At 37.4% G+C, this 27441-nt stretch overlaps 1 protein-coding gene across 6 annotated transcripts in view; it reads right to left on the bottom strand.

The window, feature by feature from the left end:
* Nucleotides 1-27441, bottom strand: part of ACSL3 (acyl-CoA synthetase long chain family member 3) — a 52071-nt gene that overhangs the window by 10173 nt on the left and 14457 nt on the right. For 3 of the 6 annotated variants that reach the window (XM_069023975.1, XM_069023970.1, XM_069023971.1), the window contains exons 2-14: nt 26217-26320; nt 21273-21694; nt 14573-14750; nt 9259-9368; nt 7897-8035; nt 5920-6070; nt 5195-5318; nt 4966-5037; nt 4326-4465; nt 3421-3593; nt 2738-2812; nt 1894-2085; nt 987-1101 (exon numbers count right to left, since the gene is read on the bottom strand). In XM_069023975.1, the coding sequence (XP_068880076.1) occupies nt 987-1101; nt 1894-2085; nt 2738-2812; nt 3421-3593; nt 4326-4465; nt 4966-5037; nt 5195-5318; nt 5920-6070; nt 7897-8035; nt 9259-9368; nt 14573-14750; nt 21273-21623 (1820 nt within the window). In that variant the 5' untranslated portion in view covers nt 21624-21694; nt 26217-26320. Of the gene's footprint in view, nt 1-986; nt 1102-1893; nt 2086-2737; nt 2813-3420; nt 3594-4325; nt 4466-4965; nt 5038-5194; nt 5319-5919; nt 6071-7896; nt 8036-9258; nt 9369-14572; nt 14751-21272; nt 21695-24564; nt 24660-26216; nt 26321-27441 lie in introns of all 6 variants that reach the window. The other 3 variants (XM_069023972.1, XM_069023974.1, XM_069023973.1) reach the window with 3 other exon arrangements.

The following is a 27441-nucleotide window of genomic DNA, read 5'->3' as shown; positions in this document are numbered from 1 at the left end:
CCACAACTAAAACTTAATAGAATGAAAATTTTCTCAGAGGTGGCAGGACCAATGCATGGCAGCCTACTGATCCAAAACTGTCAAAACCGAAGTCACAGAATGCCTACCATTAGTTAACATACCCTCCCCACCCCCCAAAATTACAGAGAACCAGGTGAACAAACCAAAAGTTTGGTTTTTTTTTTATTTATTACCACTGAGCAATTCTCTGGTATGCTTGTCCTGGCGTCTATCAAAATAAAGTGGGAATCAGAATATTTCTGATCACTCAAAAGCTCCAAAATAACTTCCCAAACATCAGTGTCAAATGTCAACAGGAAACAAAGACCACCTCAAGTATATTTATATCTGTAAGAGCTAAGAAATTCTAGAAACAGAAACTTAAGACATGTCTGAGCCCTTATCACCTCATTTATTAGTACATGTATAAAGCAAAAAGAAACAACATTTGATTGCCATTTATTGTGTGTTTGCACAGTATTTAGAGTGTGTTTTCTCTCAAGCTTAAAGGTGGTGTACTGCAAGGGTTAAAGAAAACTAACTTTAATTCACAAGCCAGCTACTGGGCTATTGGTTTTTATCACCACCTTCCTCTGAAGTACCACAGTAACTTCCTCTGAAGGACAGATCACAACTAAACACAGCAAGGAACTAGGTGTCCTAGGGCTTCTAAAGGTAATAATCTCCAAAGTGCTTGAGTGATGTCTGTAATTAATGCAATAGAGTTCAGCTGCTTTTCAGACTGGGGAAGGGGGAATGTAAGACTCATTATTGGTATTTTCCAATAAATTATGACAACAAATGAGAAAGGAAAAATAAAAATAGATTTCAGATCTTTTAGTTTTGATAGTTATTCCATTGTATTATAAGTAAAATCATTTTTTTAACTGATTTTAAAAATTCCACACATTGAGTGGCAAAAAATTTTGCTTATGGCTTCAAGAGGACAAAGAACAGAGCAGTAACAAAGTATCAGCTGCTCTTACCTGCTTGCATACGCACAAATATTATCTACCAGTGGGAGATTCTTCAGAGCTGCTTCTACTTTGCCAAGAGAAACATATTCTCCTGCCTGCAGTTTTACAAGATCCTTTTTGCGATCTAACGAGAAAGAAAGGAATTAAGTGTTAATTACAGAACAGAAAACTTCTAGACATTGATTTTAAATTTTTCTGAAATGCATATTTAAATACCAAAACTGACTCATGTTTGGTGAACATACCAGAAACCTTTAGTATCAGGTTTCCAGACTCTTCATTTTATCAGTCTCTCCCACCGAAATGAGGGACATTACAATTCCATGCATTTTCTGCCTTTAGAACAGCATTTCCTATAAGACAGCACCATCATGTGCATGGAAGACAACTGGAACTGTGCAAGAGCCACTTAGCCAGGAGCACACATTTTCTGCTGTCTGGTTCAGACCCACAAGGCAGGATTTGCACCATTTAGTGACATTACATTATTTATTTCAGGCTAAATCCATATTTAAAGAGCAACTGTTCACCTTTTACTTGAAAAATAACATTAGGAACTAAAAATTAAGCTCAAATTACTTGACATTATTGTACACAACCTTACAAAACTATACAATATATAAGGCAGCTTATCTACTCAATTAGCTTATATTTAACTCTCTACTTACTATCCAGTCTCAGTAACTTAGGGAGTCAATATTAAGACTGTTTCAAAATGAACAAAAAATCAAATTCTAAGACACAAACAAGTTTACATTAACATAACAGAACTTCCCTGGGATACATGGGAAGGCTTTAGACTTCATGACAAGATATGGAGGGATTTTTTAAATTACTGTATTTCACAGCCCTGAAAAAATGTGTATGTACATGAATATATATACATACACATGTTTACCTGAATTTATTAACTCACCAATAATTTTTAGACACCCATCATGATGAAACTCTCCAATGTCTCCAGTATGGAGCCACCTCTGCCCATTCTCATCAACAGTGAAATCTTTTCTGGTTCGTGCTTCATTTTTGTAGTAGCCCACAGTCACATTCTGCCCTCCAATAAGAATCTCACCTCTAGGATATGGTTTATCAGTGTTGTAATATCCACCTAAAAAGATGGGGGTTTTTATTAAGTTAATGAGAATGAAAACATATTCCAAAGGAAAAATTCGTGCCATCCTTCTGGCAGTAGTAAGTAATGTGTTTTATCAGTTTCACACAAAAATAAAAATTTAAAAAAAAAAAAAATTGCCTCATTTTTTGAAAGAAAAAAATCCATAAGGCCTTGCATTAGCCCAAAACACCCTTAAGTATTACGTATTTCTACTCTACAATACATAAAGCCTACAGTGAGAGAGGAAATCACCTAAACGCATTTCAAAATTTATTACACGTATTTTATAATGTATTCATTAAGCTTCCATCCTACATGAGAATTTTTTAATGACTTTACTAATGATATTATGAAGATTATTTTATAATAATTTCTTAATGGCAACTGAAGGTATTGTGCATACTACCCAGTCAAAGCGCCACTTGCACTGACAGCTTCTGTCTCAATATTTTCCTGTTTAGAAACCACTGAGGAATTTATTTTACCTTTCTTCTCCCCAGGAGCAAACTTTTATAGGCTAAGGTAGCATTTAAAAATCTAAATAGCCAAGAAATACTCTTCTAATTACTGCTACTGAGCAAAGCCCAATAGAAAAACACAGTTTTTACAAACACCTTACAATTTAATCATATGCACGAATTCTCACCTTCTTCCCAGTTCATTAACTTGATTTCACAACAGACCAAAGGTGCTCCCACTCTTCCTGTAGTGTAGTCCCAAACTAGAATTTTAAAAAGAGCATTTTTCAGAAAAACATTTAACCAAAACTGATTAGAATTTAAAAAAAAAATATATCTTTTGCTGTCAGTAAAAATTAACTGCTATGTATTTTTGGACTTTAATTCAGAGAACCAAACTTCCAAGAAAATCAATGGATTTATCAAGACAATGCAGATAAACTTCTTATTCTGCTAAGAGAGTAAATGGCTGTATTTACAGATACTGCCCGTTACTAAAAGGCAACTGAAACCATTAGGCTCTGTTACATGAAATTAAAATCTGGTGCAGGCAGATTTTAATTCCAAACAACTTTATATACTCACCACAATATGAAAAAATTTATTCATTTGAAGTGGTAAGTACAACAATGCCAAGATCCCATTCATGCTAGAATGGTTTGCTCTATCACAAATGAGAACATCCATTTTACATGTAGGTCACCTGCTTTAGCACAATGCATCCAGACCAGCACTCCCACTGGTTTATGCATTTTTGGGAACATCTAATTCTAGGGTTCCCGGACAACGTTTGGTGGCACCACCAAAGGAACAGATGGTCAGAGCCGAGCCCCACAGAGCTCAGTGTGGGTGCCAGTGCAGTGCCACCCACCTTCCGTGATGGTGCCAGCCCCAGCCGACTCGGTGAGGCCGTAGCCCTGCCCCACAGGGCAGCAGAAGCAGATGTTCATGAAGCGCTGTGTGGCTGCCGACAGCGGGGCGCCACCGCACAGCAGGAGGCGGATCTTCCCACCCAGCAGCATCCGCACCTTGCGGAAGATAAGGCTGAAACGCAAAGGGAAAAGTACATTTTGGGGCTTCAAAACAAAACAAGAGAGTACCGAGTTTAGGATCTGAACTGAGTTTAGGATCTGAACTGAAAGTTTCCACTGTCTTCAAATATGCTTTTATGACATCCAAGGAAAACCCTGAAGGAGCACATTGAAGTTTTCAGAAATACCGGCACAGATTTCTAAGCTTGTGTCATGTTCCAGTTTGAAGATGGGTTAAATGTTTCAGAACATATATTTAATGACGCAATTGTGTGATTTTCTCCTAAAAATACTTTAAGTTGTATAAATTTTGCAATTACATTATCCTTTACTCTCACTGAAGCCCAGAGTTAGACTCAATGATCCTTGTGGGTTCTTTCCAATTTGAGATAGATATACTATTGCTCCCTTCTGTGAAAATGAAGAGTCTACAGTTTTCTGTAGGAACAGACTTCTCATCTTACCCAAAAATTGTATAAATCTATTATTAAATTCCTGATGAAAATGCAATAAATGTAAATTTTCAATCAGTTCCAAAGTAAATAACACTCACTTAAATTTTATCAGTAAATATTTAAATCCATCACACAAACTCCTGTTTTGTTGTTTCAATTTATGCTCAAAGATAGACTTGTTCATGTTCGAAGTATCAACAATAAAATGAAGAAAAGCACAAAAAACTAGATACTGCTCCTGTGGTAAGACTTTGATTTTTTGGTGCCATTAAAAATAAAGTTAATATTACCTATCACAGAGTGGGGTAGTGTAACCTTTGGAAATCTGTTCCATTTTGTAGTTATAGGCCAATATAAATAGATTCCGCTGGAAACTGGTCATTTCATTCACTTTATTCATGACATTTTTGTAGATTCGATCCATGATTTCCTAGTTACGTAAAAAGATGAACTTTAACTCAAAGAAACAGAAATCCTGAATTCAGTACAGCAAAAAGGAAACACAATCTAGAAATTCAAGTACGTTTCAGGTGACAACCCACTCCCAGGTTTCCTCCTATTCCATTGCTAAGACACAGCAAGATGTTCATGGAAAGGAGGAAAACAAAATCTAGGCAAGAGCAGCAGTTAACCCCCAGCTGCCTGCTGCCAACTCTCTTTATTCCACCACTGTAACAAACAATAAATGACTAAGTAAAATGGGAATCTAATCCCTATTGCTATCTTAACTTCGAAAAAGTTTGATGCTCATATCATGATTATCCCCAACATACAAATAAGCACCAAAATTATTATTTTAAGGCAGCTTAACATCAAAGATTCTACCTTTTCTATTTAAGTGGTCATGGTATTAATTTTGTTGCTAAAAATAGAATTTTAAGTCATATTTTAAAAAAAGCTTTAAAAATTATTCATCCTTCAGTTACTTACCGGAACTGCTGCCATTAGAGTTGGCTTAAGTGTAGTAACATCCCCTTTGCTTCCTTTCTTTATTTTAGAGGACTAAAGTGAAGAACAAGTTTACTAGCAGACACATTCAAGATCTTTAACATGAGAAACAGAATTTGTAGTATTTTAAAAGAAATATTACAAAGATCTGATGTAAGTAATTTCTTTTTAATTATTTTTTTAACATAGCAGACTTACATCTACAACATACCTGGTCAGCCAGGGTCTGAGGGGAAGAGTAACCGATGCGGCACCCGTGAGACAGACACACAAGCTCAGCACTCAGCTCCAGAACATGGGCAAGAGGCAGGTACCCAATATAAATGTCTTTTTCCCTGCAAAGAATGTGTAAAATATAGGTTTATGCTGTATCACTAGAGTCCTCAGATGAATCATTAAGCACAATTTATGAGAAGTTTATTGTAGAACTAGAGAAAGTAGAAAATGCCTTTGAGCTTGAGAACGTATTTCAAGTCACACATGTTTTGTTTAAAGAATTGAATATTATGTACTGTAGGTTTAAGGCATGAACAAAAGGTGATGGTTACTCATCCCAAGACAATTAAACGTGTTATGGTTGCAAAGGCAACTCACTGGATGAGATTAAAAACTGGACCAAATAGAAAGAAGCCACTGAGTTTAAACATTAACCAAGGGAAGCCCTGCTTAGGGAGGCTTTCAACCACTCTAGTTCAAGGCGGCCTCGCAGGCTTTTGTGTCCTGGTCTTGCCCACACACCAAAGAGAAGAGAACAAAGAGTACATGAAGTAGTCATGTGTAGTACAGTGCTGGAAGATGCTCAGACATCAGTGCATAGTATGATGTGTCACAGCCACAGCAATATAAAACCATTCATATTTTACACAGTAATTAAACTAAAATTAAATGCAACTACATGACTTCTTTATTTGCTGGTAACTAAGGGTAGGTACGTACCCCAGATTTGGGATCCTCTCAGCCATTCCAGTTATCCCAGCAATTATGTTGCAATGGGAGATCATAACTCCTTTGGGAATTCCTGTGGATCCACTTGTGTACATGATCACTGCAATATCCGAGGGCACAGGCCTGGATGGCTGTTTGTTTCCTACAAGTTGTTAAAAAAATAAGGTGTTTTATGTGTGGAGAGCCTCTCGGGCTGGGAGATGACACACTGACACATTTCAGCAGTCACTGCAGTACAGCACCACAGGACTCTTGCTATTACATTCTGCTTTTGCTTAAAGAGACTGTAGTCAAACTTAAGTGCCTTCACAAAGAGTAGGAACTTTGCATTAGTTGAGCAATACTTTGACTGATTGTCCTTATCACCACAACAACAGTTTTCCTATTATGTTTCCCCTACTCCTGCAGTGGAGAGAACAACAGGCAGAGCTTTGGCTTCTCCAAAGCACCACTGAGCATCCCTGCCTCGGGAAGGTTCACTGCCCTGGTTCCAGGCTGCCACAGGGTCCATCCCTCTGTGCCAAGCTCCTTCCTCACGTGCTCCCTGGCAGGGAACAACACACTGCCTCATTTGCAACACCTGAAGCAAAGCACTGCTGAGCCAACCTGAGGTCCAATCTCTATAAATATTTAAAAGAAGTTCAACAGCTTTAATTAGATTAAAGTGCTTTTTAAATACTTGTGCTGAGAGCAAGAAAATACAAAAACTGCTGTGCTTACTCAGAGGAAACTGCATCAGACACAGTGCTTGTGGCACAGTGCACACACTGAATGAGAAGCGTGAAAGCAATATTTAATCATTTCCCACTCACTGAATCCTGCCTATCCTGAACAATGAACAACACAGAGAAAAAAACATAAGCAATAGCTCATCTACTTAATATTAACTGGACATGTTTGACCATAAACAATTCATGATAGCATTTCACAGTTTATGAACGGTTAACTGCACAAAGATAATGTTCCTTTATTGTAGTGCAGAGTATGTGATATTTAAAAGACTGAAGAAAGATTAAATACCTTTTTACATAGCACATTCGTTAGCTCATTGAAATTTGTTAATGTATTACAGCGAAATTTTTTCTGCTGGTATTGTATTAAATAGTTTTAATGGCACATAAGACTGGTATATCAAACAGGGAAAACCATCTTCTAAAGAAATTGAGAGGTCATGATGTTAGGAGCAAATCTGCCATTCCCCTGAACATCAAGAGCAAAGGGACTGACCACCCTCTTTACAATCCAACATTCCTGTGCCTTCAGTAGTCATGAGATTCTGAAAACACAAAGGATAAGAACAGAAGAAAGCAACTACCGAATATAATGAAATCTTAAGATACTAGGATTGTCAGCTCTTCAGAGCCAAGAATAAGAATTTCTTATGATTATAATTAAAATAACTTCTAAAATACTGAATTTTAGTTCTAAAAATATTACATAGATTAGAAACAGATTTCAATGAATTTACACAGTAGATTGATGCTTTCAGAAATCAGAACCTGGTCAGTAAGTGACCAAGTTCTATCAGATTCAAATGGCTATTTTACATTTTGCTACCTGTGAATTTTACAAAAATTAATGGTAACAAATTACTGATGTCTTTTGTTATAAAATACATAATCATTTTCCTTCTGTGCCCTGAATAATCTGGTTTTAATATGTCTGATCGCAAGAATGCTTTCTAAGTTTCTATCCTCTATTAATTGATTAGCCTAAAAGCTATCCTTCAACCTGCGACACTTGATTGTGGAGTAGTTTTTACTCTGTTGAAAAACAAAACAAAACAAACTTACACCCCAAAATCCAACCACCCACAACCAAAACAAAAAAATTACACAGATTTTATTTAAAGGAAAAGGAGATAAAGGGTTAAATCTGCGTAATTTTGAAATCTGCAGTTTCTCCAAGTTTATTCAACAGGGTCAAATTAGGGCACCAAATGAGATGGTCCAAACAGGAAGAACCTACCAGTGTCTGCCTTGGCCCCCATCGCTTGCACAGATGCCATGGTGTGAACAATGACACCCTTGGGGAACTCCGACCATGTTGTGGGTTTGCCATCCACTGTAATTATGTGTTGCAGCAGTGGAACTTGGGAAACAATTTCCTGTAGAAATGAAAAATGAGTTCAGAAATTAAAAATTAGTTTTATGCCAAGAAGAAAAAAAAAATCCAAGAACAAAAACCTCCATGCTATCTGCTGTATACTTTTTAAAAAGCACTAATATAAAACATCTGAGAATTTTAAAGGATAAACCTGCCAAGCTGAAATAGCTGCAAAGCTTGAAGCTTTCCAATTTTAAGTCCAAAAACCTCTCCAACCATTTACTGATTTGTACCTTATTTCATGAAAACCCCACAAATAAGACTGCAATGATTTGTAAACATAATTGACTTTTCCCTCCCATAGAACACTGAGAGAAACTGTTGACACGGGGCTCACAATAATTCTTAGGTTGCTCGTTGTTTATTATGCTATTTAAAACAAGGAACAGTTAGCAAAAAATATGGAAAATTATTAGTTAAGCATTTCAAGCAAAGTATGAGTTCTAAGACATTTATCAGTGTTCTTGTGGAAGAAGAGATGATAATCTCTAGCAGAGCAAACACATTCTCTTACTGCAAGCTGAAATAAATGTGCATGGCATATATACTGTCATTCTAGCAACTTCTTTTTAAAGTTAGGGAAATTCTTATTCAAAATTCCACAACAGCACAGTTTTTCATTAAAACAATTGCCTTATCTGAAGGGTCCAGTTTCCCCAAAACACACAATGATGAAACTCATGCAGATTAGTTGTTCCACTTGGGTATTCCATCAGCGTCAGTAAGTCAAAAAAGTTCTCTGACTGCTCTAATGTTTAGTGAGCTTTTTTTTCCCCCCTGCATGGAAAAACAGCTCTAACTCTTCAAACACCCATCTTTATATTAAAAAGCCATTCACTGCTGGGAAAACATCTGATAATAAGCCAGGAGCATGATCACAGTTAGCTCTTCATACACAGTTTATATGTTTTTCTGTTCTTCCCATTGTTACATTTATAGGCACTAAATCCGCCCAGAAGCCACGGCAGTTTATTGTAAAGGTGCTTTTCCAGGCAGCACTCCAGCTCTGCAATACTGCAAATTACTCATTCCCCAGTCACTGAGGAGCCTCAAACCCACTGAAAGCAAAATACCACTTTCTGTACATGAAGAGAGATACATAAATCTTATTCCAAAAGTGTCTGCCTTATGGAAAGGCAATAAATCATTGTTCTGTACAATGGAACCAGGCCATTTCACAGTGATAAACACACATACTGGGAAGAGATAGAACAGTTTTCTGACCTTCAATTTTGTTTGCATCAATTCTTTACTAGTAATGATGGTGGTCACCTCTGTTTCATTCAGCCCATGAACTATTGCTGGGCCTCCCAGAGTGGCATACAGAGTAACAACTGAAACACAAAACAGAGGAAATGGTCAATCTCTGGGTTACATTTGCAAGTGCAATTTACAAAAAAGAACTGAGATTTAATCTATTCCAACTTAGGCAACACAGTAATAATATCTGTCAACTCAGAAAGGTGGGACAGTTTTATACCTAAAAAACCTCTTCACATGGATTTCAATACATCACAATTTTCAGTTACTCACAGAAGGAATAATGAACAACCATTCCCTATGTGACTGTTTACTCTTACTCTTTTCCAAGGTCTAATTAGATGTACCAAAACCACATCACCTTATGCAATTCTCCTGGATCTACTCTCATACCATCACTGCTTTTGCTATCTGAAAAGTAGGCAAACCTTCCCAGTTTCATCACTGTGTAACATTTCTCTTGCATGCAAGGAAAAAACCAGCTTTCATTCTTGTGACTTCTCTTTCCAGAATTCACATATTCTGTTACCAACCTCCTACAACTGACTGCTAATAACAAATTATTACAGCATGGCAGTATGTGTCATCAGCAGAGGAATTCTCACACTCAGGAACAAATCTATGACTATCCTGTTCTGCCATCTATTTAAACAATGTAATAAAGGTTTAATCACCACAATCATTAAACCCTGAACTGACATCATGAGAATCATACAGAATAGCAAGGAAGAAAATATTTAGAAAATTGACTATAAGAAAAATTGTTTCCTGTTTTTAAGGTCAGCTCATTAGCAAGCATATTAAACAATGATTTCATAACACCTTTAAAATAATATCTAATTTCCTGCCATTTTCAATGGAACTGAATGAGAAGAGACCAGAAGAGACTAGAGAAGAAAAAAGCTAAAAAATGAAGAGAAGTATTGCTCTAAAAGAAAAAAATTTTCTTATTTTCCAAGCTGAACACTAAGCTGCGACATGTCAAAAAAGCTCTGAGGTCAATCAAGACAATCAATTACTAAAATATCCTTGCTGGGAGTTTTGTCACATCAGGTACCCGAATATCTTCTGCTTTTTAGTCTGTATTTACCTGAATACTTGAAGAGCATAATTATGAAAAAAAGACACCCCATTGCACATTAGAACTGTACTCACTGCAGCAAAGATTAAAACTTAAAATTAAATAAAGTTCTGTTGTATTCTAAGATTTTTTTTCTAATATTTTAAATCCAAGGAGTTACTAACCCAATGCTGCATACTACGGAAGAACTCAAAAGCAGTTTTCTTACACAGAAAAGTAAATAATTGACCTCTACTTATTTTTTTCTTGTTAAAACAGTCCATCATAGTTCAGAACTGTTGCAGGGCAAATGCACATGCACTGTGTTTTCTTTAATTTGGTGGGAGCAAAGTCCAGAAGAGTGCCTCTACTCGTTCCCACGAGCTCTCTCTACTTACTGCAGTGACCCCTGTTATATAAACATGTAGCAGAAATTCAGCTGCCCCGAGCCAACAAGCAGAACCGAGCCCACAACACCGCCCAGAAGGCAAAACATCATCTTGGGTATAACCCTGGAGGTAATGAATTACTCATCTGCAAATAAGTACATTAAGACACTCAGAGCTGTATGACAGAGCCAAAGAGAAAGAGAGACCATTTATATGATGGTGCACTGATGTCATGGAGAGAACAAAACTGAGCAATGACTCTCATCTCTGAAATTCTCACTTCTCCACACTGGCACCTGAAACATTTTCAGGCAAATCTGAAAGTGTTGATAATTTTTTTATCTCCTCATTCTCTTGAAAACACGCTGAGAAGGGGTTATTTTGTATTCACCTTTATGAATGAAATACTACAAGTGAGTCTTTGTTATCTGACCAAAGTCTTGACATAAAGAAAAACCCCCAACACCACTGAATTTGCCAGCTCATATAAAAAGACAAAACCTTGCCCTAAAGAAACAAATAGAACTTTTGCAATTTATTTCAAGGTAACTGGAATGTTAAACTCAGTATTTCAGCATCCACTGTACGCCAAAAATAAAAAGCAAAATGGACCTTTAAAGGCCTCAGACAAATCTATTTCTGACAAAACCACTTCTGCTCAAGAATGATTGAAAAATGAAACCTAACCTCTCCTATATCACCATTTGGTTATACACTCTTGTGTTTTATCTGCCTACCCTGGTGAAGAGCTGTTCACACACACTAAAAGGTACTTAGGAAGAAAATCTGTTTTCATGTTAGTACTACTTCTTCTGTTTTTGAACTAGCAAACCCACTCCACCTCCTGCAAATACAAGACTTAGAGAACTTCAAGAAATGTTACATTTAAAATCAAGCAAGTATTTCTAGCTATAAAATCACTTGTTTTGCAAGCAATCCATAACAAACACCACTTTCCTCATTTTAATTCTGTAGTGCAAAAGGCATTCTCTCTCTCCAACACTATGCATGAAGCAGATGAACCTGCTCTGTTGACATCAGTTCTGGGCCCACACCATCAGACTGAATATACTTCACATTTGGAAAGAATGTCCCAATACCCCCACAGCAGTTAGCTGGTATCAAACCTGCACACTGAGAAATGCTAACATAAGCCATTTAGCAATGTCTTCCCACTCTACTACTTCAACATCATCTGAATCTTCCAATTTGTTCTGCAAACTGCCTGTGAACACTGCACGGCTCTCTATTCATCTGCCAGCACAAGTCAGCCAAGTTCACAGAAGATGACACAGCTTAGATGCTGAACACCACATCAGAGTGTGTGCCGAGGCACGTCGCAGTAAGGGGATTTAAAGCACTAATCCAACAAACCCAAAAACACATGCATACCATTCTGCTCACAACATCCAGCCTCTAGCTCAGATTCTTCCCCCTTCAAATTACAAATTTCCCTAGGATTTGTAAACGTGCTTCAGTTCCAAAGGAAAAAAAAAAATGATACAAGCCTTTGCATTTCATTCCAGGATAGTCACTAGGAGTCTGACAGATCCCAAAAGTGATAAAAGGGAACTGGCACCAAGACATGTAGTTTATAAGCAACACAGGCATCTTATCTGAGAATAGTCTGTGCAGTTCTCTGCTCTGGTAGGCAGGCCAGCAGCATTTACTCACTGAAGAACCAACTAAAAACATCACCAATTTAGGCTGGAAGGCACCTGTAAAGATCACCTGCACACACCATCCGCTCCAGCAGAGGGCTCAGAGCCATGGCCAGTTTGGGTTTTATGGATCTCCACAGATGAAGATTTCACAACCATTCTTTGTTCCTGTTCTGATACAGAACCGCCCTCACAATGAAGACATTTGCCCTAATACGTAATCAAATTTTTCTGCCATTGAACTTGTGACTGTGGCCTCCAGTCATATCAAAGCACACCTTCGTGAGCAGAGCCTGGCTCCATCTTCTCTGCATGCGCCCATTGGGTAGTTTTAGACAGCAACAAGATCTGAACTCACTCATCTTAACACTGAACAGGCCCCACTCTGTCAGCCTCTCCTCAGATATCACGTTCTCCAGCCCCTCCAGCATCTTGGCAGCCCTCCACTGGACTTGCTCCAGGATGTCAACATCTTTTTTCCCAATAGGAAGCCCCGCTCTGCAGACAGGGTAGTCCAGATGTGGTTCTACCAGTGTCCAAAAGGAGGAGAAGGATCATTTCCCTGGACCTACCTACTACGCTCATGCTACCACCATCCAGGACGCTGCTGGCCTCCACCACAAGAAAGTGCTGCAAAATGCTGGGTAACTCATGGCCCACCAGAACTCTCAGGTCCTTCCCTGCAAAGCTGCTTTCTCCAGCTGTCCCCCAGCCTATACTGGTGCATTCCAGCATACACAGAGGAAATTTTCAAGTGCCTTTGCTGAATTCCAGGTTCCAGACAACCCACTCTTCCAGCGGACAGGCTCCTCTGCCCATCAGCCCTGCCCTTGCGTGTCCTGGCTCCTGCCCTCAATATGCCACCAGCTGGGACCTCCTGTGTTTGCACTCTGTCCCATCATTCAGGCCTTCAATAAAGAAATATTGGAGTGAATAAAGAAGTATTGGAGTCAATACCAACCACTGAAAGCTGGCAAATAACTCTGTCCTACAGATTACAACCCTTGCAGGCAATGGTCCATCTTACCCATCTTTACCTGAACAGTTTGGCTGTACAGATACTACAGGAGACCATGCCAAAGGCAATGCTACAGTCCCAGTACACAACATCCACCCTCTCCATGTCCACAGAGCCAGCTGTCACACAAGGCAAGCAGGCTGACTTTGAAATGTTAAGGGCCAGGACAGTGGACCTTGTCCTTAACACTGACTCTGCCCTTAACACTGAGGGATCAATAGAGCAAAACGTACGTGCAAAATAACCAGAGATGTGAGTAAAGACTTCTGTAAATGAAAACTGTTAAAACAGTCATCAACATATTGCTTCTCAAACTGAAACAGACCCATGCTCAGAGCAAAGAGGAATAATTTAAATACAAATCTTACTAGATTTGCTTCCAAAATCTGAAAAAAGTCTAATTGATAGACATCTTTAGTGCATGTAGGTAGGAAATCAGGAATTTCTGCACATCTGGCTTTTATGGCCCATCTTGTATTGAAGGAGAGTAAATGTGGGACAGGAGCGAGGAGGCCAAAGCCTGTGAAAAATGGCACTTTCTGGCATGCCCTGAGGGACAAGGACGTGTGTCCCCCTGGGAGCATCACAGAACCCAGCCAGGCTGGGCTTAGCTAGGTGAAGGACGTATTAAGGAGTGATGATGAAACAGACATTTAAACAGCTATAACATATTGAGATCAGCACTTAATACATTCCTGAGCAAGAAAAATAGGCCTAACCAAAATCAAAACTGAAGAACTGACAAAATATCCAGATGAAACAAAACTTGCAGGCACAGATGAAGGTTTCATGTCGACTCCTGAAACTGACTCAATGAATTTATGTGTGATTTTTGTTTGTTTTTAGAAACTTGGGAATCTGTACTAATTTGAGATTAAAAGAAAATAAAACTCTCATGAATTTATTGAGCAAACTATACTTACCAAAACCATTCTCCATCTGCCAACAATAGAGGTTTCTCTATTCACAAAAGCAAAAGGCTACAAAGTGCACAATTTTAACCTTATGCATTATTTTTCAAATTAAAGATTTCAATTTTCTAATAAAATCTAGATAAAGTTTTCTGAATACATGAAATGAAGTAAGAGAGTTTTATTTTCAAACTGTAAGATCAAAAGACATAAAAACTTCAGGGAAGACAGGTACTCACGCTGGTAGTTGCACATAAAGCAGGCCTGGGCTGCAATCATCCACTCGGCTCTGGTCTCACAGAAGATGGCAATGTTAGTCTTTGGCTGCTGACCCAAGACTGCTAAGCCATTTCCAAAATTAACAGCTTTAATGTATACATCTTCATAAGAAAGCCAGGTGTACTTGCCAAGGATGACCTAATAAGAATAATAAAATCAATTTAGAAAATGAAAATCCTTAACACATGTCCTACTAAATCTTCACCCACATGAATCCACAGATGTTTGAGTAATGTGCTTGAATTTTAACAGCAGTTTACTCAAGATAAAGATGATACTTTTTCTTGCCAAAAGCTATAGGGCCTGTGGAAGTCCCAACACAAATACTGCAATATCTCCATGCATGTTATTCCATTTTCACATGAGGGAAGCACATGATTCCCACCATGCTTTGTAGCTTCAGAAGCCCTCTGAAAGGCTGTGTGTGGCTATCTGGCCTATATACATCTACTTTTTAAAGAGGTTGGGTTTATGTAAAGGATGAAAAGCACTAGTTAGCACAGTACATTCTCTGTATTTGCTTTCTTGGATATTTGGGCTACAATTCTCCTACACAAATATGACACTCAGATGTTAATTAAAAAAAAAAAGTTAAAGAAAGGGAAACTGGAATCCATAAAGCAGTATATCCATGGGCCCTCAGTCAGAAATTGTGAAATCCCTTTCCCTTTGTTCTGAAACAAATGTCAAGGGGATAAGTAGTAATAATTTTGCCCTTTTTTGACTGTTAAACAAAAGCCGGACAGAAGACAGGATAGGAAGTTACTGGCAAACCTCAGTTCTGAGAAGTCATGTAGAAAATATTATGCAATCTCACTTTTCCATATGGGAAAGCTGGTGCACAACAAAACTGGAAATGAATTTACAGGTCACTACCTAGATTTATATGTGTGAACTTGCACCTTGCAGAACTATTTCCTTACTAAGTGACAGGATGTTTCTTTGAGACCAACCTAGAAGTCTTCATATGTAGATACATTATGAAGATGTTTTATACTGAAAATCTATACTCTAAAGTATTATATCCTATCCATCTATTTCTATAAGCACACTGACAGTTTTGAAAAACATAATATTTTAATCAAGTATTTCAGACATGTTCTTTACACAGCAGTAATAATAAATGCAAGCAAACACTAAAAAAAGGTAGAAAAGCAAACTTTTGCATCCTCCTGCATTCTTTTTTCCACATTTCGTTCATCAACTTGAACTAAATTTCAAACTTTGGGCTGTCAAATCTAACAACTTTTTGACATGTAACTACATTTCTAGTGAGTCCATATTTCCACACACTTCCTTAATGAAACGTATTTAAAAATCTCTCTCAAACTCCAATAGAAAAATAAAATCTAGTAGACTTCCTTTGTCAAGACATTCTTCCAAACTGCTCGAGTTACAATTAGGTAATGAGTTGTACCTATTACAGCTTCACTGCATACTGCTCATTAACCTACTAGTTTAGCAGGACAAACAGGTACATGTGCAGCTGCTTGGAAATTTCACAAATGTTTTCATGGGAAAATATCATTTAACAAGCCCAAAAATCCAGCATTTGCCAACAACAGCAATATATAGCAATTCCAACAGAAAAATACGTATTTCTCATACAAGTATCTGCTCAGGTTTTCCTGGCTTATTTACACAAGCTCTATTTCAGTGGCAAACAGGTTGTTTCAAACCCCAAAACCTTTCTGAAGCAGAAACATCAGGTTGAAATGGCAGCATGTGGGGCAGGGGCTCACCCTTGGCTGCTGCTCACTGCCACAGCCCCCTGAAGAAGAGGGGGTACCTGGGAGTGCCTTATTGTTTCAACACATCAAGATATTTCTGGTGTGGAAAACTCTTCCTGCTTCCAAAGAAAATATTGCACCTCTTCCTGTCTATCCAAATTGCGGTAATTTGGAATTTAAATTCCTATTTGGGACACTTTTTTCCCCAAAGGCAGTATTTTTGGCAGACATGGAAGTTCTTGACAAGCTCATCAGCTGAAAACAATTTATAGCAGTGAATTGGGCAACACCCTTTCCTCCATTATACTCTGCCTACAGCGTGGCCTCAGGAAAACTGCTCACAAATAATTAGGCCAAGAAATACAAGCAGATTCTTCTTACTGTTTCCCGTAGGTTTGCCAATCCATAACGGCTTTTAGTAATTTCTACCACTCACTCTGTAACTCACCAAATTGGGGAAAATAAATGATTAAATGGCCAAAATTTAATCTCTCCAAATAACATTTGTGATTCTGCTTTTTTCCCTTTTTTTATTCTCTAAATAATTAATCCTCATTGCTTAAGCAAGTTTGATATGTAGTGAAAAGACCTCACCGGTGCTTTCTTTTCTTAAAAAGGAAAAATCCTTTTTAAGGATGTATAGCACTGTTAGCTATAGCTATTATATAAAAATACATTTGTGAAGAACACTGACATGAGAACAAGTAAGACCTTTTTCAACGCAGTAATTTTGAGTTTTACTTTCCTCCTGCCTTCCATATACTTAAATTCCAGTGTTTTCTCCCCATGCCCAGTGTTTCTTCTCTATTCCCTCCCTACAATGTATTATTTATATTATGTACACATTAGTGAATAAGAGATATTCATATATACCTATTACTATACTGCCTCTATGTCCCTTTCTCCTGCATTTCTCTACAAGCCTCCTTTGCAGGACACAGAGCAGGCTATGGTTTATGTCTCCAAATCCATCTCCCTTCTTGGCCTTTCCCTCAGTAGCTTTTGCTAACATTTTCCAATATACAGTGCAAGAAAGACAAGGAGCTACAGGACAGAGTCCAGTGGATGCCACAAAGATGATGAGGGGTCTGGAGCATCTCTCTTGCAAGGGGAGATTGTAGGAGCTGGGGCTGTTCAGTCTGGAGAAGAGAAGATGGAGGAGATCTCATTAATGCATACAAATACCTCAAAGGTGCGCCAAGAGGATGGTGCCAGACTCTTTTCAAGGGTTCCCAGTTTATGGCAATGGCCATAAACTAAAACCTAAGAAGTTCCACTTCAACATGAGGAAGAACTTCTTTGCACTGAGGATGGCAAAGCACTGGAACAGCTGCCCAGGGAAGGCATGGAGTCTCCCCCTCTGGAGACATTCCAAACCCACCTGGACACATTCCTGTGTCACCTGCCTGCTGACTGTACCTGGGCAGGGGGTTAGACTGGATTATCTCCAGAAGTCCCTTTCAACCCTGACAATTCTGTGATTCTGCTTCTGCTGCAAACAGCTGATAAGACTGGCATTAGGTGCCATAATCCTTTAAACATTCACACACATTTAACTTCAGAACTTTCAGAGGTTACTTCTGCTTAATAATGAATTACACATGGAAAGAAAGTAACTGTCCAGAGTTGGCAAAAGGGCCCAAGAAGTCGACTTTGAGCATTGATTAAAGAGCCCCACAAACAGCACCCAGCAGGGACTGCGGCTCTGGGGTTTCACCTGGAAACAGCATTCCACAGGAACAGGCTGCCCTCTCGTGCTCCACATTTAAACTGCAGGCTGAGTCACATGGGTCACGCAGCACAAAACACTAGGAAGTATCTAGACTGTACCAATATTCGGAAATCCAGAAAAGCATAGAGACTAAACACACAATTAACATTTATTTTACCCGGATTTTATGGAGATATTAAAATTTTTAGTGCAAAGGTCTCAAAAAATGTTCTCCATAAAGCTGCAGGCTCATGTAGAGTCAGTAAACTACCTGACCTCAGTTACCTTTGAAGGTCTTCCTAAAAGTACCTTATAAGGTTTAGAGAACCTTGACTATGATTTGGAAACCAGTGATCATAAATTAAATATATTTTCTTGTAAAAGTATATTAAAAATAATACAAAAAAGGTTATTTGAAATTCCCACATTTGGCCTTTTTTCACATGAAAACATGGATTGCAGCTGAATATATCTAAAAAACCCTACCCTAACATGTAATTTACATAGAAATCTATGGTTTTCAACATCATAATTGACTCTCTTACTGTTTAACGACTTGGCATGGCAAGAACCTTCCTGTTCCTTCACTTTAAGTTCCAGTATCAGCAATAATGAGTAAAGTTCTGAACTCCCAAGTGTTTGCCCACTTGCTTGCTGTTGCACCCAAGTCTCTCAGGCTTTAGATGCATCACCTTCCCCAACAAAGCCATGTTTTCTTCTCCCCACTGTGTCTTATTTATTATGTTCCCATTAATTCAGTTCTTGGTTACCAACCCTTTTTAAAGCAAAGCAAGACAAACAACCCCCAAAACAAACGAACATCTCCCTCAAAAAATAAACCAACAAAAGAACACACATACAAAGCAAAATCCACATACCAACGTGGATCAAAGCAAGCACCTGATGATACAACCTATAACTAAGATGACATAAAATAATCAGCCAGCAGAATGAAGCTCATCATTTGGGCATCATAAAATTTCAGCTGTGCTTAAATTAAGTCATTTTTCCAATTAATTACATCTTAATCCCCAAGGTACGTTCAACATTATTTTATCCTGACTTAAATACATGTTTTATGAAATTAGTAATAGTTGTGCATGATATTGGAGAAGGAAATTGGAGAAGTACACTAGAGAAGGAAATAGAAGAACTAACCATATATGAATTACTATGAAATGCAACCAGTGCATAGGCAAGTATTTGTATTTTATTCACATCCATGAATTTCTGCTACTTTGGCATTGCACAGAAAAAAAATAAAAATTTTGGAACAATACACTATCATAAAAATTCAAGAAATTACAGATTATCTGGGATATCATTGTTCTCAGAATAAATTAATGCAGTACCTGATCTTAAAGATGTTGATAAGCTTTAAATAATTTTAGCTACAAGTGCGAGCACACTTAGTTCTCCCAATAATCAAAAGCTGAATATTTTACTTTGTTTTGAGAGATACATATAATATATAAATATATTGCAGCTCCTGTAAGGTATAGAAATTACATGCATTATACCTAAAAATTAAAACTTGTTGTGCACCTTTTTGAAGAACTGCACCAAACCTCAGCAAGCTGGCTTTACTAAAGAGAACCAGGCAATAAAAAGGTGTCTGGAATGAAAGACAGAAATCAAAGGAAGAGAACCCTGACATTTAGAATCAACAAGGTATCTTGTGAACTGTTCTGATTTTCCTCACTTGCTAAAACATGCTATGAGGTGTTAAGAAACACTGTATTCCCTAATGGAAAAAAAAATTAAAAGTGGACCTGTGTGATAATGCCACAACTTGGAACAAAGTAACACGAGGGCAAGTATAGCAACCAACCATAATGAACCCTTGTGTCAAGCTTAGACAAAATTACCTAACTTGGGAAATTTCTAAGTCTAAATACTCAGAAACAAGTAACTTAAGTGGATCAACACAAACATTCTTCAGATTTCCAATATTCACAACTGCTTTGCTTGCATAATGGAAAAGGCTAAAACTCCTAAGTTCTTAAGTCTTACATTAGCAATTATGATTAAAAAACAGGGCACATACCACAGGCAGCCAAAATTCTGATTTGTGCTCAAAAGCCTTTCTTTGTACAACATGAACTTTCTTTTTCTTTATAGTGTAATGAGGCAGCAAAATGTGCATCAAGAAAGGTTACATGTAACCATTCATCCCAGCATTTCCTTCGTACTGAAAAACTAACTCCACAGCTAAGAGGAAGTTTCACTAACAAGTAAAGCTTGTATAAAGACTTTAACAGAACTAAACTTTGCCATATATTGGTGATATTAATCAAATTCTATTTTAAACATACTCCTCTATCAGAATTAAAACTAGCAGAATGAAGAGAAATTTTTTTCATCTGCAAGGAAACTAATCTTAACTAAAAATTATCTATTGTGGATTTAACAACTTCTAATACAAAAATGCAGACCTTTAACACACACAGATGCACAAATGTGCATATTCTGTTACACTATTCTGCCTTGCTTCTTCAGGCAAAAGTGCATTTTTCAATGTGTCTGACCAAATATAAAACAGCAAATGACAACACCGGTTTGAACATCACACACTATAAAAAGCCAGTCTCTTCAAACAACCGAGCTGTTGTCAGATACTAGAATCACATCTCCCACACACAGCAGGATTAGAGATTAGCAGAGTAGCTCACCTTAAAGCAGACTCAAAGAAAAAAAGACTCTTCCAATGAAATCTGTGCAATCCTTTTCCAAACAAAAAATTCCTTTAAGTCCTGAATTCTCAGGACAGAACAGCAAATCCTTAAATCACAACTAAGTCTGCTGGACAGGCACATCTGAATACTGGCATCTAGTAATTTTTGTATATTTATCTGATTATAGTTCAGAATAACACAAAGGGAGACTTTATTAATTCACTTTAAAAAGAAACCTTTAAAGCCACTTACATCACCAGCTGAATATTAAAAACAAATACCTAAAACATACTTGTGTTTTTTCTTTGACTGACGCCATAAATAGGATATCTATTCAAGAATGCAAAAAGGTTTAGATTTGGTTTAAATGCAGAGTATTTAAAGACTGGGAATTAGATCATTTAAACTCTTTTCACAGCTACTGAATCTAAGTAGAGAAATTAATTTTTTCCCCAGCTTTGCTTTACTGGACTAGAAGTGCTGCCTAAGAAAGTAAACATACTTCGAAAAAAAATTCTTGTAGGCAGACTGTCAAAAGACTTACCTTTTTAAAAACTTTTCCCGATGGCTGGATTTCATCTTCCTCTTTTAGGACTTCCCGTGTTCCCAAGAGTTTTTTGTCCTTATATTTAGTTTTAGCATATTTAAAAACTTTGTCGAGTGTATCACACCCAGGATATAAAACTGAAGCTAAGCAATGCAGACTGTTAACAGATCTGTATGCACCCCCAGGCTTGTTATTCACAGGTCTGGCTTTAACCTGCTTGGCTTTTGCTATTGCCTGCTTTGATCCTGAAAGTATGTACCATGGAATGTACGTTATAAGGGAATACACCAGGACGATAAAGTTTATAAACTGTAGAAGAACAGGGTTGATGTTATGCTTCAACTTCATTTTGGCTGCTTGAGAATGTTACAAGAGAGAATTTGGAAACATGGATCAGCTAGACAGGGATCCAAAAAGATCTGAAAAGAGAAAAGAAAAAGTTAGTCGTAGACTATCATTGTTGGCAGGGAGGTATTTTCAAACATAGTATTACAATCCATATCCCAGTAGGTTGTCTTATGCTGAAATGAGGCTAGAGGTCTGAACCCCATATACAAATGAAACCAGACACTGATAGACGAGGTGGAACTGTTCCACTCCACCAGATTGCAGCACAATGACATGCGCATGGCATGTATTTATTTGAAAATGTTTTGTGATTACACAATTTAAAAGATCCTCTTCAACAACATCAGAGCACCTCCATGTACACCTTCACTAGCAACCTCTATGAGCCCTGACTGTGAATCACCAGCCTCCCAACAAGCCCTATGAACACAGGCAACGTCACCACTCTGTGCAGGGGACTTAAGGTCCAATCATTAAGGACAATGAAACGCTTTCCAAGCCTTGGACACACTGGGACACCCACCTAAGAGAAGGGAAGCTCTGTATGGGACAGAACTTTGCTGGTTTAAACCTAGGGGTTTATTCCCCATCGGTCCTATGATTTCACACTCAGAACCAGTATGCAATGGGCCCGCTTGTATCAATAAATGTGACAATGAGTTAAGTAATATTGGGTAAATACCAGAAAACAGCTTAGAAATATCCCCAAATTCTTTACAATAGCACTATGAAGAGTTGTGGGTTTTTTTCCAGAGTTCCTAAGGATGCCAGAATATTCACTTGTTTTCATTTTTAAAAGCATTATTTACCATATCCAATGGCCACAATGATGATGCAACTTTTAATGTATTCTACTGTTAAGAAATTATGCCATCTGTCTAAAAGGTTAAAAAAGATAAATCAACAAAATAATTGAAATCTTTATGGAAATAAGGAATGGTTGCCATAATGGCTGAAGATTAATTTCTACAAGTCAATGAGCCAGTAGCAATTCAAAATCAGTGTTTTGGACATAATAAACTACAAATGCACTTCACTCAGTTAACCTTTCAAATGTATTGATACAACTTATTAAATCAAGCATCTAATAAAGATGTATACATAAGATGCACAGCTTTTGACAATTCTAAATTAAGTAAACTTTCACTCATAAGATGTATTATTCTGTCTGATGTCTTACACTCTTTGACTTTCTCCATTAACTCTCTGAAAACCCTAAAGAAAAGAAATTTGAGTTGAAAAAAGTAATGTTTAAATCATATAAGATCCTTCAGTAGTAATGGAAACCTTGCTTCATTAATCCTAGATCTGCAGTCTTTTTGAGAACAGATCAATCCAACATCCTTCATTTATAGGATGAGATTAATTCCATCTTTCCCTAAAATTTCCTAAAACTCCATGCAAAAATATTTCATGATCGTCTTTCTCCCTAACAAGCTGCTGTAACCTCACTGTTAACACTTCATCACTACAGGCACTACATCAAAGTCTGTTCTGCAGAGCACCCTGAGACGCATACGCAAATAAACCATAGGAGCTCTTCACAGTAGGGACTTACTACAACAAGCAGCAGGGGGGGAAGGAGATTTAAAATATAAAAAATAAATAAAATGGAAGTGTATATATTTTCATTTTCAGATCAAAGGCAAAAAGCAATGACAAATAAACAACAAACTTAAATAGGCTAAAGGGCAAATTCAGTAATCACTTGAAGAGACTTATGTTCTTAGGCTGTCACTGAAGGGTACTTAATGAAAATAATCATGAGCCAGCCAATCAGCTACTGCAGGCCAGAAAAATTATGCTGTTGTTGATAGCAGCACAGAACAAGATGTTTTAAAGCTGAATCCAGAGTTCACACAGCAAGAGTTTTACCCATTTCTCAAAAAGTTGTATGTTGTGCTAGAATCTTGCCTGGCCCAGTTCAGGAGGTGAACATCTTTTTTCTCCTTATAAAGCTGGAGAATTTCTCTCTACCTACACAGTAGAAACACAATTTAACCAAACACTGCTACATCTAAAAATTAAAGCAACTCATTTAATACCTTTAGGCAAACTGTTCTCCAAAGTAATTCCCTGTCTGACAAACAGTGAAGCCTGCTCAATTAATAGTCTCCCTAGGTTTCATAACTTCTCTTGGTTAGAGAGGCACTGAACCCTTCCAGAAGAGTAGCCTGCCATTTCATTTTGCAGTTATCCCAACAGCTTTATTCCTTCCTCAGAAGGAGAGAGAAACCTTTTCCACTATTTCTATGATAACCATGCCAAGGTCTCACATCAAGTTCTCTCTTCTGGCTCACCCTTGCAGAATAACCCCCAAACCTGGAAATCTTTGCTTTGAATTGCAGACATAAATTGTGCTTTGCCCACCATTTCATAAAAGGCTGCATTGCAAGAAAGGGTCTAAGGAACACTCAAACAAGATAGGCTAAAGGGAAATGTCTTGGACTGTCCCCCTAGCTCAGAAGAGTAAGTATCCAGCTCTAGGAATCTGCTCTGATGTACATCTCTTACCCTGAGTAAATTGCTAATTATTTCAATTAGTCCTTCACAGAAGTGAGGGTATTACAAGCCATCTATTAAAAACAGTTTATCTTAAAAATTAAGACCATTTTTCCCCCACTCAAAATGTAATGTTTTTAAGATTAAAAAGTATCTTTTTCAAATGCAGTTTCTTATCTTACAGGCCAAGTAAGACTCCACTTTTTTTTCCTTCAAACTCTTATGATTAGGAGATAGCAAACTTTAGTGAGAGCGAGCTCCAGTGCCAATGTCTTAAGAATTTGGCAATGGATTTCACACCGTGATATTTACAGAGCTTCTATGCTTGTAACTAATTGTAATTACCATTGTAATTAGACACTGGAAAAGTGCAGTGAGCCTTTCTGAACAAGAGAAAAATATATTCTAGTAGTTTCATTAGAAGGGTAAGTTCCAGTACCTTTGTAGGGTGATGGTTGTAATGAGAGCTGAGCCACAACAAAAAAGAAAGCTCCTTGGTGGCAATAGAAAGGCTCCCCCTCTTTCCTTGTGTAACTGAAGAACAGAAGTTGTATTTTAACTCATCATTTTGTTTATTTGTTTGCTATGTTGTTGAAGAGGAAAATACCAGGTAAGCAAAGGAGATGCAGTTCAAAATGCCCTCACGACCAACAGATTTATCACTGCCATTCCCAGGAGAACATCAAAGTCAGCTAAATGGATCACTAAGCATTCAATAAAAAAAATCATTTTGATGACAATGTAGAAGCAAAACTCTACCCTAACTTGAGGCTGGAGTGCTGGCTGTAAGGCAATTATGTTTTACAGCAAGCAAAACCAATGCAGCTGAACATGACAGTACATTTTCTGCTAGTTTTTGGTTTTTTTGGTTTTTTTTTAAATAAAAAAGGTCATTTAACCTCCATTAAGAAAACCACTTTTAATGACAATGTAAAAGAATAAGACTGTTTTTATTAAGATACAATGCTTGCTCATGCATTTTTCTCTGTAACAATTGCTATTTCAAACATTTAATGTATGCTATTTTAAAAATTTGAAATGAAAATATATTATTAAAAACAATTTGCAGAACTAATCTAAAAATTAGAAGTTTTAGAGAATTTTCCAAGGTTATATCAGATTTGCAAGGCCTAAAAGAGAAGAGTGTTTGCTGTTTTATATTTTGCCTTTAAAAAAAAAAAGGACTATACAACAACAATGAAACTTCGAAAGGTTTACTGAAGTACTATACCTGGTTTTAAAATTTCACTGAAGTACAATATGTTGTCACCTTATTAATTTTGGAAGCATGTGACTGCTTCTGACCATAAAATGAGTATAAGCAAACCCATCATTTTAGGGCAGGGAAGAGAAAGCAGGACATGATCCTAAGCAGTTTTTGCAAGTATTAGACTATGACACAGTAAGAAAGTTCACTGCCTTTTCAACACTGGAATTTTGTTCTTAGGTAGCTCCTGCTTAATCACTGACAAATAAAAACACATGACAGGTGGTAATATTCTAACTTAGTGGCGGCTTGGTCTGCAGATTAGCTGTGAACACTCAGGTTATTACACAACACACATCCATCCTGGTTTCACATAATCCTGCTGGGGTTTTTGAGGAATCAGTGCTCAAACCCTGACTAGTGATGCAGGAAAGTTTGAGAGGTAAAATCCTGGATCAAAGAGCTGCTAATTTATACAAGACTACAACTTCTAGAAAATCTGCACAAGCAAAGGGTTCTGCACATACATAAGAGCTGTTCAGTTACATGTATTTCATGTTTAGTCTGATAGTCACCAAATGGGAAAGAGCAAGACCACTAATTAAATTTGACACACTTTTTCAACAAAAAGAAGCAGCAACCAGCACACTCATTCATGAGTCTGGAGAAGTAAACCAGTACTTTTCAGGACTGATCCTGCTTAATACATAATCAGTGATTTGGCCTGATATGCTACTTATACTAATACTGTTATACCCTTTAGTTTTAGAAGAAAACTTCTGTTAGATGAGAAAGAAAAAATCCTTAAAGGAATGTGTTTACTAATTGACCTGCTTATAACAATTACATTACGATAAAAGTATGAATTAACAAGAAAAAAAAACCTTATGCAACTTCTCATCGTGGCAGGTACAGGTACAAGAGCTGATACAAGATGTTCCCGTCTCAGTTTACTCAACAGGAGCTGTCACAGGCAACTGCATGAAATCTAAAAATGGAAAATTCCCATTAAATAAGGCAATTATAAAACGCATCCTCCATTCTTTCACTCTTATTTTGTAATAAACAAATGAAATCTTTTCCTCATCTGATACTGCACTGTCTCACCTCAGAGAGACCAGGCCCACTACATCCAAGTTAACACAAAGGCAGATGTAACACACAGCACAGCCAGTTTGGGCTTGAGTCCCATACAATCAAGGTGGCTGCAATAGCTTCAGTTAAACTCACGAGCTCATGGTGCTTGTCTCCCTGACAAATTCTAACTCCCTAGTGGCTTTCAGTGTACGCTGCTTCTACCATTTGGGGTAGAAAAAAAATAGACCTATCTTTGTGTATCCACCCACACAGAGAACGCATTTCAGCCTGAGTAATAAAATATTCTTGAACACTTTACAAAAAGACTTAATAAAATAGTAATAACTGTATTTACTGATTTTGCTCTACTATACAAAGTTTTGTCTACTGTCCTTTGCAGAAAGAAGTCTTGAAAACCTGTGCCAGAAAATCACATTTAAAATAGGCAAATGTAAACATTTTATACCTATTACCTTTCTGCAAACATTAATATTTACACAGCTATTCAGTTCTTAAAGATAATATTTTCCAGTTGATTAACTATTTGCTGCTTGAGGTCAGCATCCAGGGTGCTGACTGCCCCATTTTTTGACTTCCACAACTTTACACATACTAATCAAACAAAACCAAACTCCAGCCCAGAGACTCCAAGACACTCTTGCAAAAAAACATTTTGATCAACAACTTATAGTTGTAGGAACACACACTAAATTTCTCTTATCAGCAAATCTTGCAAAAAAACCCTCCTGATTTATTAATATTCACAGAAAGGATGAAAAGGTTATTCATAGGGTTAGGCTTTAACAGACAAGATAACTGAATATCTTCAGGTACTGCCCAATCTCTTCATTACAGAATGTAACATTAGGAGTACCCAAGAGAATATAACAAAGCCCACAATACAGACTTCTAACTGTAGCAAAAATCGGCTTCTCTTAGTTTACATCTGGACTTAAAAAGTAACATTAACAACCCTGAAAAGGCAGATTTTTACTATATCTGGAATTCACTCAAGAGCTGCCAGTATTTGCT

This window comes from Aphelocoma coerulescens, chromosome 9, assembly GCF_041296385.1.
Source record: "Aphelocoma coerulescens isolate FSJ_1873_10779 chromosome 9, UR_Acoe_1.0, whole genome shotgun sequence".
Lineage (NCBI taxonomy): Eukaryota > Metazoa > Chordata > Aves > Passeriformes > Corvidae > Aphelocoma > Aphelocoma coerulescens.
The sequence above is the reverse complement of the archived record's forward strand: the minus strand, read 5'-3'. Positions and strand labels throughout refer to the sequence as shown.